Source organism: Nerophis ophidion, linkage group LG16 (assembly GCF_033978795.1).
Source record: "Nerophis ophidion isolate RoL-2023_Sa linkage group LG16, RoL_Noph_v1.0, whole genome shotgun sequence".
NCBI classification, from domain to species: domain Eukaryota; kingdom Metazoa; phylum Chordata; class Actinopteri; order Syngnathiformes; family Syngnathidae; genus Nerophis; species Nerophis ophidion.
In genome coordinates this window covers 3,276,356-3,291,110 of record NC_084626.1, presented here as the reverse complement: position 1 = coordinate 3,291,110, position 14,755 = coordinate 3,276,356, and the positions used below count along the sequence as shown (strand labels likewise).

The 14,755-nt window shown below is 37.5% G+C and overlaps 2 protein-coding genes across 3 annotated transcripts in view; one reads left to right on the top strand and one right to left on the bottom strand.

The window, feature by feature from the left end:
• Positions 1–14,755, top strand: part of fmoda (fibromodulin a) — a 281,121-nt gene that overhangs the window by 26,067 nt on the left and 240,299 nt on the right. The gene's annotated exons all lie outside the window — the stretch shown is intronic.
• The window catches only part of il10 (interleukin 10), an 8,344-nt gene continuing 3,247 nt past the window's right edge, over positions 9,659–14,755 (bottom strand). Inside the window, exons 4-5 of the mRNA XM_061922594.1 lie at positions 12,447–12,509; positions 9,659–9,839 (exon numbers count right to left, since the gene is read on the bottom strand). Coding sequence (XP_061778578.1) covers positions 9,729–9,839; positions 12,447–12,509 — 174 coding nt within the window. The 3' untranslated portion in view covers positions 9,659–9,728. The remainder of the gene's footprint in view (positions 9,840–12,446; positions 12,510–14,755) is intronic.

Here is a 14,755-nt window from a genome sequence, read left to right as displayed (position 1 = left end):
CCAAACCATGTCAATGGAAGGAAGAGGCCGTAGATACAGGCCGCTATGGGGCCAGATTTAACCCCCATGAGTTGAACAGCCCTGATTTACAGTATTGGAAGTTCTGTGTTTTTCCATCGGGTAAGCTGTGTTAAGTGTGCCCAACATTGGGTTTCATTGGAAGCTTTGGTTTTGGACTATGGAACAGGAGCCATCATCTTCAAGAGAAGTCGTCCAAATGTATGGTATATGTTCGGCAGTCGTCCTGGTCGGATTTAGCCCCCGCGCCATGGAGATGGTGAACTCATCTCTGTTCCACAAACGCAGGCCGACCAAGAGTTCGGCGAGGTCCTCCTTGATTGTTGTTGCCTGGGTCTTCAGAAATCTGCCACCGATCCGAGGAAGACATTGCGAGTTGTCTTAATCTGCAGCCGTCGAGCCGCGTGACCAAACCTTGTCAATCGAAGGAAGAGACCGTAGATAAAGGGGTGCTATAGGGCCAGATTTAACCCCCATGAGTTGAACAGCCTCCTCTCCAGGTGCACGGGAGAGGAGGCTTCGCCGGAGAGTCGAACCTCAGATTCAGGAGGAACAGTGTGGTTTTCGTCCTGGTTGTGGAACTGTGGACCAGCTCTGTACTCATGGCAGGGTCCTTGAGGGTGCATAGGAGTTTGCCCAACCAGTCTACATGTGCTTTGTGGACTTGGAGAATGCTCAGAGAGTATGGGGTAACGGACTGTCTTATTGTGGCGGTCCCTTCCTTGTACGATCAGTGTGAGAGCTTGGTCCGCATTGCTGGCAGTAATTTGGACCCGTTTCCAGTGAGGGTTGGACTCAGCCAAGGCTGCCCTTTGTCACTGATTCTGTTCGTAAATTTTAAGGACAGAATTTCTAGGGGCAGTCAGGGCGTTAAGGGTATCTGGTTGGGTGGCTGCAGGATTAGATCTCTGCTATTTGCAGATGATGTGGTCCTGATGGCTTAATATGGCCAAGATCTTCAGCTCTCACTGGATTAGTTCGCAGCCGAGTGTGAAGCGACTGGGATGAGAATCAGCACCTCCAAGTCCGAGTCAATCAGCACCTCCAAGTCCGAGTCCATGGTTCTCGCCCGGAAAAGGGTGGAGTGCCATCTCCGGGTTGGGGAGGAGATCTTGCCCCAAGTGGAGGAGTTCAAGTACCTCGGAGTCTTGTTCACGAGTGACGTAAGAGTGGATCGTGAGATCGACAGGCGGATCGGTGCGGCATCTTCAGTAATGCGGATGCTTTATCATTCCGTTGTGGTGAAGAAGGAGCTGAGCCGAAAGGCAAAGCTCTTAATTTACCGGTTGCTTTAAGTTCCCATCCTCACCTATGGTCATGAGCTTGGGGTACAAGCGGCTGAAATGAGTTTCCTCCGCCGTATGGCGGGGCTCTCCCTTAGAGATAGGGTGAGAAGCTCTGTCATCCGGGATGACCTCAAGGTAAAGCCGCTGCTCCTCCACATGGAGAGGAGCCAGATGAGGTAGTTTGGGCATCTAGTCAGGATGCCACACAAACGCTTACCTAGGGAAGTGTTTCGGTCACGTCCGACCGTTAGGAGGCCTCGGGGAAGACCTAGGACACGTTGGGAAGACTATCTCTCCCGGCTGGCACTGGGAACGCCTCGGGATCCTCCGGGAAGGGCTGGATGAAGTGGGTGGGGAGAGGGAAGTCTGGGCTTCCCTGCTTAGGCTGCTGCTTCCATGACCCGACCCGGATGAGTTAAACAGCCCAGATTTACAGTATTGGAAGTTCTGCGAGGTTCCATCAGGTTTGCTGCGTTAAGTGTGTCCACCATTGGGTTTCATTCTAAGCTTTGGTTTGGGACTATGGAACATGAGCCATCATCTTCAGGAGAAGTCGTCCAAATGTGTGGTAGTTCTGTGGTATACGCCCTGGCCGGATTTAGCCCCCGTGCCGTGAGTTGAGTAACCCTGTAGATGGTGAACTAATCTCTCTTCCACCGGCACAGGCCGACCATCTGTGGGCCCAAGAGTTCGGAGAGGTCCTCCTTGATTGTTGTTGCCTAGGTCATTCAGATGTGTGGTAGTCATCCTTCTTCTTAATCTTGAAGAACCTTTTAAGACACTTCAAGCAAAACAGAAACTAAAAGATTCACAATCGCACCTGCAGTGAAAGTTCTTATGTTTCGCTACGAAAGTCGGCTCTCACGTTTTTCGATTTATTCATAAAAAAGTTAAGTCCCATCACGTTTCCAAACATGCTCTCCCCCTGCTTCAATGAAATGACTCGACTAGCTTACAGGATCTGGTTGTCGTCCAACAGCCGAGTTGAGCTCGGACTGCCCCAGAGTTTTTCCAGGGTCCCCTGTTTGGATGCCAGAGACAACAAAAACCACAAAGTCCTTGGGTAGCCTGACCTTGTCACACAAGGGCTTCTTTCTCCAAAACCAAACACGACTCAGCTCGCCCTAGGCCGACTCGGATGTCTAACAGGGCTCTGAGGGGTTTCACACACCGCTATGAGTCTAGACAGGAACCTTAGCGACTCTCTGCTTGTCAAGTCAACGCAATATTTGCATTCCTTTCACGACCACATTGTGGCCATTTTTTTTTTTTTTTGCAAGCTGGTAGCTGAGCTCTGACAAGAATGAGGAGGCCGATGGTGATAAATGTTGAAACCTCAGAGGGTGACTCGAAACGAAACTTGTATACACCAAAGATTAGTCCGTGTACAGCTTGTCGAGGCGAGGCACGTTTATTTGTCGAGCACAATTTTCACACTTCACAGAAAATACAGAGACAAGATAAAAATGTAAAATCAGAAAACACAATTATTATAACTACGTTTATAATTAATTTAATCAAAAACTGAATATGGATGCTTTCAGTTGTCAAATGCACGACTCAGCCTGGATTTGAACATCGCCAACATTGAGACCTGTCTCACATCTTCAAGAAGTCTATTCCAGATTTTAGGAGCATGAAATTGAAAATCAATTTCAACATGGTTGGTCCTGACTCAAAGCACCAGCAGGAAACCACACTGTTAGGTTCTCAGAGCTAGACATGGTTCATATGGTTCTAAGATGTCAGTAGGAGACCACTCCCCAAGGTTGGCAGAGCTGGAGATGGTTCATATGGTTCTAACATGTCTGTAGGAGACCACTCCCTGAGGTTCTCAGAGCTGGAGATGGTTCTAACATGTCAGTAGGAGACCACTCCCTGAGGTTCTTCGAGCTGCTGATGGTTCATATGGTTCTAACATGTCAGAGAGAGACCACTCCCTGAGGTTCTTAGAGCTGGAGATGTTTGTAACATGTCAGCAAGAGACCACTCCCTGAGGTTCTCAGAGCTGGAGATGGTTCATATAGGTCTAACATGTCAGTAGGAGACGACTCCCTGAGGTTCTCAGAGCTGGAGATGGCTGTAACATGTCATTAGGAGACCACTCTCTGAGGTTCTCAGAGCTGGAGATGGCTCTAACATGTAGGTAGGAGACCACTCCCTGAGGTTCTCAGAGCTGAAGATGTTTGGTATGGTTCTAACATGTCAGTAAGAGACCACTCCCTGAGGTTCTTAGAGCTGGAGATGGTTCTAACATGTCAGTAGGAGACGACTCCCTGGGGTTCTCAGAGCTGGAGATGGATCATGTAGGTCTAACATGTCAGTAGGAGACGACTCCCTGAGGTTCTCAGAGATGGAGATGGCTCTAACATGTCATTAGGAGACCACTCCCTGAGGTTCTCAGACCTAGAGATGTTTCATATGGTTCTAACATGTCATTAGGAGACCACTCCCTGAGGTTCTCAGAGCTAGATATGGTTCATATGGTTCTAACATATCAGTAGGAGACCACTCCCTGAGGTTCTTAGAGCTGAAGATGCTTGGTATGGTTCTTACATGTCAGTAAGAGACCACTCCCTGAGGTTCTTAGAGCTGGAGATGGTTCTAACATGTCAGTAGGAGACGACTCCCTGAGGTTCTCAGAGCTGGAGATGGATCATATAGGTCTAACATGTCAGTAGAAAACGACTCCCTGAGGTTCTCAGAGCTGGAGATGGTTTTAACATGTCATTAGGAGACGACTCCCTGAGGTTCTTAGAGCTGGAGATGGTTCTAACATGTCAGTAGGAGACCACTCCCTGAGGTTCTCAGAGCTGCAGATGGTTCATATGGTTCTAACATGACAGTAGGAGACCACTCCCAGAGTTTCTCAGAGCTTTTTTAAGGTTCTAACAGGACTTTATGGGCGCAATCGAGTAGTCCCTTAGCTACATTGTTAGCCAGCGCTGTATTTAACGACATATACATTAAAAAAATAAAATAAGTGTCCGTATATATATATATATGTGTGTGTGTGTGTGTGTGTGTGTGTGTGTGTGTGTGTGTTTGTATACACACGTGTATATATGTATATACAGTAAATATATTTAGAACCAAAACCAAAACTTTTTTCGATACTGAATTTAACATCTTTGTTTGAATTTTGTGAACTGAATTTTGTATTTTATTAGAATTGTTTTTAAATACAAATGTGTAAACAATATGTATGTTTACAATTTATGTTAAGTGTTTTAAAATTCTGTGTAAAAAAATGAATAAATTATGAATCAGTGCAAAGAAATTAAGTGCTAAACACAAAGTTTGAATAAATAAATCAGTGCAGACTTATTCGTGAACTCCAGGCACACTTTTAGTAAATCAAGGCGTGTTTTTAAAAGGTGTGTAACGGTAAACCTAACCCTTAAATGTTACATTGTGCAAACGCGGCTATTCATCCATGAGGTCTTTTTTTAAAGTGTATTTGGGGGGGAAATCAGCAAATTGTTAAAAATGCCAACCTATGTATTAGGGGTGTAAAAAGAAAAATATTTTTGAATGAGTTGCCATTGTTTTTGTAGCATACTTCGCTATGCATACCAGATGGCGTCTCCAGGATGTTATCCAATTTGCGATCTTTTTTTTTTTTTTTTTTTTAAATAAAAATATCTGTCCTGTTTCGACAATCAGACAAATCATATTTTTTTTTATGTAGAATTCTCTTTATTTGCTGTGCACATTTACTTTAGAAAAAATAAGTGTTTGATACGTGTTGCCTTATTTGTTTTTGACTTTATTAAAAGGTTTGGTTAGAAATGTATTCAACACAACCAGTCTTCTAGTAAATAAAGCATACATTTATTACAGTTATTTATCTTTTTTTATGGAGGAATGTAGTTAATCATAGAACTGGCACCCCATGTCATTAAAAAGTATTGATTTTGAATCTGTTTCAATGGAATCGTGTGGAAGCCAAAGATTCGCAGCCCTGCTGTGGAGTGGAATAATTAGTATTGTAGTTTAAATTGTGATAGTTTTTTTTTCATGCAAAAATTCTCAGTCAAAGGTAATTTTTGTTAAGTTTGTGTTCTGGCGGGTCCAAATAGAAAGACAATATTATTTCAGTTGTTATAAGTGCAGCATGAAGGAAAGGTGCTGAAGTGTGGAGATGGTAAAAGGAGGAGGTGCGATGATGTCACACGTGGTCGTTGTTACTGTAAGTCAACGGAGGTTATGGTTCTGCCACGTAAACCACAAAATTTTATCGCAATTGTCCTCCGAATAAAACATCTTGCTGTTGGCGGAAGGAGACATGCTCACTTTTGATTGGCACTTTGCAACATGCTGACTTGACATCCACAATATTTAGCTTTACTTTCAAATTTCTATACAACATTGGCCGATTAATGTCTGTTTTTAATTAAAAATACACAAGAATGTGTACAAAGGCATCCACTCAGTCAGGGGTGTCAAACGTACGGCCCGCGGGCTGGATCAGGCCCGCAAACAGGTTTTATCCGGCCCGCGGGATGAGTTTGCTAATAATACAAATTAACCAGAAATTTTTGAATGAAAGAAACCGCTCTTCTACATGTCTACTGGATGTTGCAATAGCAAATTCTTTGTATCTCTGTAGAACAGGGGTCGGCAACCCGCGGCTCTTGGATCACTCTGATGTGGCTCAGCTGCATACTTGCCGACCCCCCCATTTTTTCAGGTGGTTTTTCGCATTTCAGTGCCGTTCCCAGGATAACATTCTCAGATTTTCACCCGGACAACAATATTGAGGGCGTGCCGTGATGGCAAAACCTTAAACGTCTGCTTTAATACTATGCTATCTGAGTGCTGGCCGACTGCAAGGCATACTTGTTCAACACCCGTACAGGTTAAACTGAGGGTTGTGATATAAACAACTTTAACACTCTTACTAATATGCGCCAACCTGTGAACCCACACCAAACAAGAATGACAAACACATTTCGGGAGAACATCCGCACTGTAACACAACATAAACGCAACATAAAAAATACCCAGAATACCATGCATCCCAAACTTTCCGGGCTACATTATACACCCCCAGTGCCCCCCCTCCATGCGTTGGTTGAGGTGGGCGGAGTTGGGGGGGCGGGGTTTGGTGGTAGCGTGGGTGTATAATGTAGCCCGGAAGATTTAAGGATGCATGGGATTCTGGGTATTTGTTATAAAATAAATAAATGGGTTGTACTTGTATAGCGCTTTTCTACCTTCAAGGTACTCAAAGCGCTTTGACATTACTTCCACATTTACCCATTCACACTCACACACTGATGGAGGGAGCTGCCATGCAAGGCGCCAACCAGCACCCATCAGGAGCAAGGGTGAAGTGTCTTGCTCAGGACACAACAGACGTGACGAGGTTGGTACTAGGTGGGAATTGAACCAGGGACCCTCGGGTTGCGCACGGCCACTGCGCCACGCCGTCCCTGTTGTGTTACAGTGCGGATGTTCTCCCGAAATGTGTTTGTCATTCTTGTTTGGTGTGGGTTCACAGTGTGGCGCATTCTAGTAAGAGTGCTAAAGTTGTTTATATCACAACTAGGGGTGTGGGGAAAAATGGATTCGAATACGAATCGATTCAAATATGTTGTGCGATTCAGAATCGATTCTCATTTTTTTAAAATATATATATATTTTTTTAAATTAATTATTTATTTATTTTTTATTAATCCAACAAACCACTACACAACAATACCATAACAATGCAATCCAATTCCAAAACCAAACCTGACCCAGCAACACTCAGAACTGCCATAAACAGAGCAATTAAGGAGACACAAATACGACACAGAACAAACCAAAAGTAGTGAAACAAAAATTTATATTATCAACAACAGTATCAATATTAGTTACAATTTCAGCATAGCAGTGATTAAAAATCCCTCATTGACATTATCATTAGACATTTATAAAAATAAAAAGAACAATAGTGTCACAGTGGCTTACACTTGCATCGCATCTCATAAGCTTGACAACACACTGTGTCCAATATTTTCACAAAGATAGAATTAGTCATAATTTTGGTTTGTTTAATAGTTAAAACAAATTTACATTATTGCAATCAGTTGATAAAACATTGTCCTTTACAATTTTAAAAGCTTTTTTTTTTTATTTTTTTAAATCTACTACTCTGCTAGCATGTCAGCAGACTGGGGTGGATCCTGCTGAAATCCTATGTATTGAATGAATACAGAATCGTTTAGATTTGGAAAAAGTACCGTTTTTGAATCGAGAATCGAATCGAAAAAATCAATATATTATCGAATCGTGACCCCAAGAATCGATATTGAATCGAATCGTGGGACACCCAAAGATTCGCAGCCCTAATCACAACCCTCAGTGTAACCTGTATGGCTGTTGACCAAGTAGGCCTTGCAGTCGCTTATATATGTCTGCAGAAGCCTCATAAAACATGTGAATGGGCAGGTAAGCTGTTTTTTTTACGGCCGTAGAGGGCGCTAAACGCTTTGTCATCATAACACGCCCTTATTTTTGTTGTTAGGGTGAAAACCAGCAGACAGTCGAGAGAAAGGTTGCTCTGAAACTCTGTAGTCTCCCGGAAAAATTGAGATGGTTGGCAAATATGATGTTGTCAAGCGGCATTCAAATAAAACTCGCGAGCCGCACTATTATTAAAATGTCATATTAAGTTGCGGGCCGTGTGTCTGAGACCTCTGGTTAATACATAGCACACAGCAAAAAAAAACTTTGTACGCTGTGTTATTTCATTTTAAATTTCAAAAGTCTTGTGGCTCCCATAGTTTTCTTTATTTTGTGAAACGGGTCAAAATGGCTCTTAAGTAGAGGTTGCCGACCCCTGCTGTAGATGATCAATCAATCAATCAATGATTATTTATATAGACCTAAATCACTAGTGTCTCAAAGGGCTGCACAAACCACAACACAAACCACAACGACATCCTCGGTAGAGCCCACATAAGGGCAAGGAAAACTCACACCCAGTGGGACGTCGGTGACATTGACAATGATGACTATGAGAACCTTGTAGAGGACCGCATATGTGAGCAACCCCACCCCCATCTAGGGGACCAATAGCAATGGATATCGAGCGGGTCTAACATGATACTGTGAAAGTTCAATCCATAGTGGATCCAACACAGCAGAGAGAGTCCTGTATATAGTGGAGCCAACAGGAAACCATCCCAAGCGGAGGCAGATCAGCAGCGCAGAGATGTCCCCAACCGATACACAGGCGAGCGGTCCATCCTGGGTACCGACTCTGGATGAGGGGTCCATCCTGGTTAAAAACATGCTTGAAACTAGAATATCAACTGTTGCCAAGCTGTGTCAACACTCACAAGTATCAATCAATCAATCAATAAATCAATCAATGTTTATTTATATAGCCCTAAATCACAAATGTCTCAAAGGACTGCACAAAGCACTACGACTACGACATCCTCGGAAGAAGCCACATAAGGGCAAGGAAAACTCACACCCAGTGGGTAAGGAGAACTCACATCCAGTGGGATGCCAGTGACAATGATTACTATGAGAACCTTGGAGAGGACCTCTTATGTGGGCAACCCCCCCTCTAGAGGACCGAAAGCAATGGATGTCGAGCGGGTCTAACATGATACTATGAAAGTTCAATCCGTAGTGGATCCAACACAGCCGCGAGAGTCCAGTCCAAAGTGGATCCAACACAGCAGAGAGAGTCCCGTCCACAGTGGACCCAACAGGAAACCATCCCAAGCGGAGGCGGATCAGCAGCGCAGAGATGTCCCCAACTGATACACAGGCGAGCGGTCCATCCTGGGTACAGACTCTGGATGAGGGGCCCATCCTGGTAAAACATGCTTGAAACTAGAATATCAACTGTTACCAAGCTGTGTCAACACTCACAAGTATCAACCAATCAATCAATCAATGTTTATTTATATAGCCCTAAATCACAAATGTCTCTTTGTGGCTTTGTGTTCAAAAAGACTTGAGGCTGAAACTTCTGCCCAAGGTGCATCAACTAAGTATTGAACAAACTTTGTGAATACTTATCTACGTGTGACTTCTTGGTTTTTGTTAATAAATTTGCAAAAAGCTCCAAATTTTTTTTTTTTTTTTACATTGCCATGATGGGGTATTGTGTGTAGAATTTTGAGGACAAACTGTTTCCCATTTTGGAATAAACTGTGAGTACTTTGCGGGCGCAGTGTGGGTGTTTCTTTTAAACGTGACCCGGGCGGGCAACGTGTGCCATCTTTAGCAGCCGGGTAAAAAATCCCTCAGAGGGTAATTTACGATGCTGCTGGTAAGCGGAGGATGTAGGTCACCTTTTCGAGGTTTTGGTACGTGCAGAGTGCAGGAAGAACTTCAAGTACGGAGACACTGACTTTGTTTATTGATGACAAATAAATAGACAAATAATTTTTTTTTTACAAAGAAGGGGAGTTTTCAGGAGGACACAAAATGGCTTCTGTGGCGTTTAGACGCCAGGTAAGTCTCGATGTAGTTAAAGAGCACGTCCAGCTCGCCCATGGCCTTGTACACGCCTTTGCTCTCCAGCTGGGGACCACAAACAAAACAATATGTTAAATCAAAATAAAATAAAATGTCCCAGAAGAACAAAACAATACGTTGAATTAAATTAAAATAAAAATGTCCTGGGAGAATGAAACATGTTAAGATTAAATGAAAATAAATATGTCCCGGGGGAACAAAACAATATGTTAAATTAAAATAAAATGTTGCGGTAGAACAAAACAATACACTGAATTAAATTTAAATAAAAATGTCCTGGGAGAAAAAAAAAATACATTAAATTAAAATGTCCCGGGAGAACAAATACGTTAAATTAAATAAATAAAAAAAATGTCCCGGGAGAATAAAAAAATGTTAAAATTAAATTAAATAAAAAATTTCCCGGGAGAACAAAACCTAACATTAAGTTAAAATAAAAATGTTCCGGGAGAACAAAACATTAAACTAAATTAACATAAAAATGTCCCGGGAGAACAACAAAATATGTTAAATTAGAATAAAATAAAAATGTCCCGGAAGAACAAAACAATACGTTAAATTAAATTAAAATAAAAATGTCCTGGGAGAACAAAACATGTTCAAATTAAATAAAAATAAAAATGTCTCGGGGGAACAAAGCAATACATTAAATTAAATTAAAATAAAATGTCCCAAGAGAACTAAACAATACACTAAATTAAATTAAAATAACATTTCCAGAGAGAACAAAACAATACACTAAATTAAATTCAAATAAAAATGTCCTGGGAGAACAAAACAATACGTTAAAAATAAATTAAAATGTCCCGGGAGAACAAATCAATATGTTAAAATAAAATTTCCCAAGAGACAAAACAATACACTATATTCAAATAAAATGTCCCGGGAGAACAAAACAATCCACTAAATTAAATTAAAATAAAAATGTCCTGAGAGAACAAAACAATATGTTAAATTAAATTAAAATGTTCTGGGAGAACAATACGTTAAATTAAAATAAAATTTCCCAAGAGAAAAAAACAATACACTAAATTAAATTAAGATTAAATGTCCCGGGAGAACAAAACAATACACTAACTTAAATTAAAATAATAATGTCCTGGGAGAATGAAAGATGTTAAAATGAAATGAAAATAAAAATGTCCCGGGGGAACAAAGCAATACGTTAAAATAAAATGTCCCAAAAGAACAAAACAATACACTAAATTAAATTAAAAATACAAATGTCCTGGGAGAGCAAAACAATACACTAAATTAAATTAAAATAAAAATGTCCTGGGAGAACAAAACAATAGGTTAAATTAAGATGTAATTTCCCAAGAGAACAAAAAAATACACTAAATTAAATTAAAATAAAATGTCCCTGCAGAACAAAGCAATACACTAAATTAAATAAAAATAAAAATGTCCTGAGAGAATAAAACAATACGTTAAATTAAATAAAAATAAGAATGTCCCGGGAGAACAAAAACATTTTAAAATTAAATTAAAATTAAAATGTCCCGGGAGAACAAAACTTAAAATTAAGTTAAAATAAAAATGTTCCAGGAGAACAAAACATTAAACTAAATTAACATAAAAATGTCCCGGGAGAACAACAAAATATGTTATAATTAAAACAAAATGAAAATGTCCCTGAAGAACAACACAATACGTTAAATTAAAATAAAAATGTCCTGGGAGAATGAAACATGTTAAAATTAAATGAAAATAAAAATGTCCCGGGGGAACAAAACAATATGTTAAATTAAAATAAAATGTCCCGGTAGAACAAAACAATACACTGAATTAAATTAAAATAAAATGTCCCGGGAGAACAAAACAATACACTAAATTAAATTAAAATAAAAATGTCCGGGAAAAACAAAACAATACGTTAAACTAAATTAAGATGTCCCGGGAGAACAAAACAATACGTTGAATTAAAATAAAATTTCCCAAGAGAACAAAACAATACACTATATTCAAATAAAATGTCCCGGAAGAACAAAACAATCCACTAAAATAAATTAAAATAAAAATGTCCTGAGAGAACAAAACAATACGTTAAATTAAAATGTTCTGGGAGAACAAAGTACATTAAATTAAATTAAAATAAAAATGTCCTGAGAGAACAAAAACTCTTTAAAATTAAATTAAAATTAAAATGTCCCGGGAGAACGAAACCTAAAATTAAGTTAAAATAAAAATGTTCCGGGAGAACAAAACATTAAATTAAATTAACATAAAAATGTTCCGGGAGAACAACTAAATTTGTTAAATTAAAATAAAAATGTCCCGGGAGAACAAAACAATACATTAAAGTAAATCAAAATAAAAAGGAGAACAAAAAAATACATTAAATTAAATAAAAATAAAAATGTCCCGGGAAAACCAAACACAACATTGAATTAAATTAAGATAAACATGTTCCGGGAAAACAAAACAATATGTTAAATTCAATTAAAATAAAAGTGTCCCAGGAGAACAAAACAACACACTGAATTGAATTAAAATAAAAATGTTCCAGGAGAACAAAACAATACATTAAATTAAATTAAAATAAAAATGTTCCGAGAGAACAAAACAATACGTTAAATCAAATTCAAATAAAAATGTCCCAGGAGAACAAAAAAATACATTACATTAAATTAAAATCAAAGGTAAGCTCACCTGGTTGTACGTGGCGTTGAGATTGATGACGTCAAACTGCGTCTGGCAGGCAAAGTACTTCCGCTGCGGGAGGAAGAACACGCCGTTAAAATGTGAGCGGAAATGTAAGCAAAGATTCCGCCTTGGCTGGCTGCGGACGTTTTCTGTCGCACGTCCACGTGCGTCCACGTGCTCACGTGAGCAGGAATGTTTGGAACGTTGCCCAAAAGCAGGAAGGATTTTTTTGTTTTTGTTCTTTTTTTTGGTGGTTGGGAAAAAGGAGGAAGTCCTCGCACTTTGCCAGACTTTGGACTCGGACCAGGAGGTCTTTACAAGAAGTGTTTGGAACACAATACAAGCTCTGTGCTTTTAGTCCCATTAAGATGGATTATTCACCTCATCTCACTTCACTTAGAATACATTGAAAGATAGTACTTTATTGATAGTACTTTATTGATACTTTATTGATAGTACTTTATTGATAGTACTTTATTGATACTTTGATAGTACTTTATTGATTCCTTCTGGAGTGTTCCCTCAGGAAATGAACACCATTGAAACAATTGTTTTCTCTAACTGTAACACACTCTGTTTTTGATGTAAATGTTTATGTAACTATTTGTTTATGGAATATGTGTTTATGTAATATTTATGTAAGTGTTTATGTAATATTTGTCATGTAAATATTTATGTTTATATAAATATGTTTATGTAAATATTTATGTTTATATAAATATGTCAATGTAAATATTTATGTTTATATAAATATGTTTATGTAAATATTTGTTTATATACATGTTTATGGAAATATTTATGTTTATATAAATGTGTTTATGTAAATATGTAAGTTTATATACATATGTTTATGTAAATATTTATGTTAATGATATACTTATGTTGTATAAATAGTTGTCCATGTATTTGTATTTCTGTAAATGTTTATGTAAATATAAGTTTTGTTAATATTTATGTATTTATCTTGCATAAATATTTAAATGTTTTTCTAAATATGTTTATTTAGTGTTTATGTTGTGTAAATATTTGTATATGTAATATTTATGTTTTGTAAATATTTATGTTTGTGGAATATTTATGTAAATATGTATGTTTATGTAATCATGTTATGTAAATATTTATGTAATATTTATAATGCATACATTTGTTTATGTGAATATTTATGTTAGTGGGATATTTGTAAACCAACATTTTATGTAACTTTTATGCTAATGTAAAAATGTATATATTTATGTTTATGTAAATCTTTATGTTCATGTAAATATTGGTTTATGTAAATGTTTATGTAAATATAAGTTTTGTTAGTATTTATGTTTTTTAAATATTTATATTTGTGGAATATTTATTTAAATATTCATGCAATATTTATTTGATGTAAAGATTTGTTTATATAAATATGTTTATGTAAATGTGTTTGTATAAACACGTTTATGTAAATATTTATATTTATGTAGTATTTATCTGGCATAAATATGAAAATGTTTTTTTTTAAATATATGTTTATTCAATATTTATGTCATGTAAATATTTGTTTATGTAATATTTATGTTTTGTAAATATTTGTTTATGTAATATTTATGTTATGTAAATATTTGTTTATATGAATGTCTATGTAAATATTTGTTTATATGAATATGTTCATGTAAATATTTGTTTATGTAATATTTATAATGCATACATTTGTTTATGTGAATATTTATGTTCATGGGATATTTATCAAAATATTTATGTAACTTATAATAATGTAAAAATGTATATGTTTATGTAACTATGTTTATGGAATATTTATGTTTATGTTAATATTAATGTTCATGAAATGTGTTATGTAAATATTTGTGTTTGTATAAATAATTTTGTTTATATAAATATGTGTATGTATATATTTATATTTATGGAATTCTGTAGCATACATATTTGTTTATGTAATTATTTATATTATATGGAATATTTGATGTGAAGATTTTGATTCATTATTATTTTATGAGCCATGACGGTTAAAAAAAAAAAGAAATAGCTATGTGTTTCGTTAAATTGAACCTATTTGCTCTTTTAATCCACTTTTTATTTTGTATAGTAGTAATTTTAGAATATATTTTGAGCTATATATATACTATATATATATATATATATATATATATATATATATATATATATGTGTGTGTGTGTATATATAAATGGCACGCTTTGGTCGAAAGGATCTCGGTGTTACATAGTTTAGTGATAGTTTCTGTTTTGTTTCACTCAACAAGGTTACTTTGAAGTACACATGTACTCTTTGAAGTACTGCTTCCAATAAAGGAGTAGGAAGAATGCTG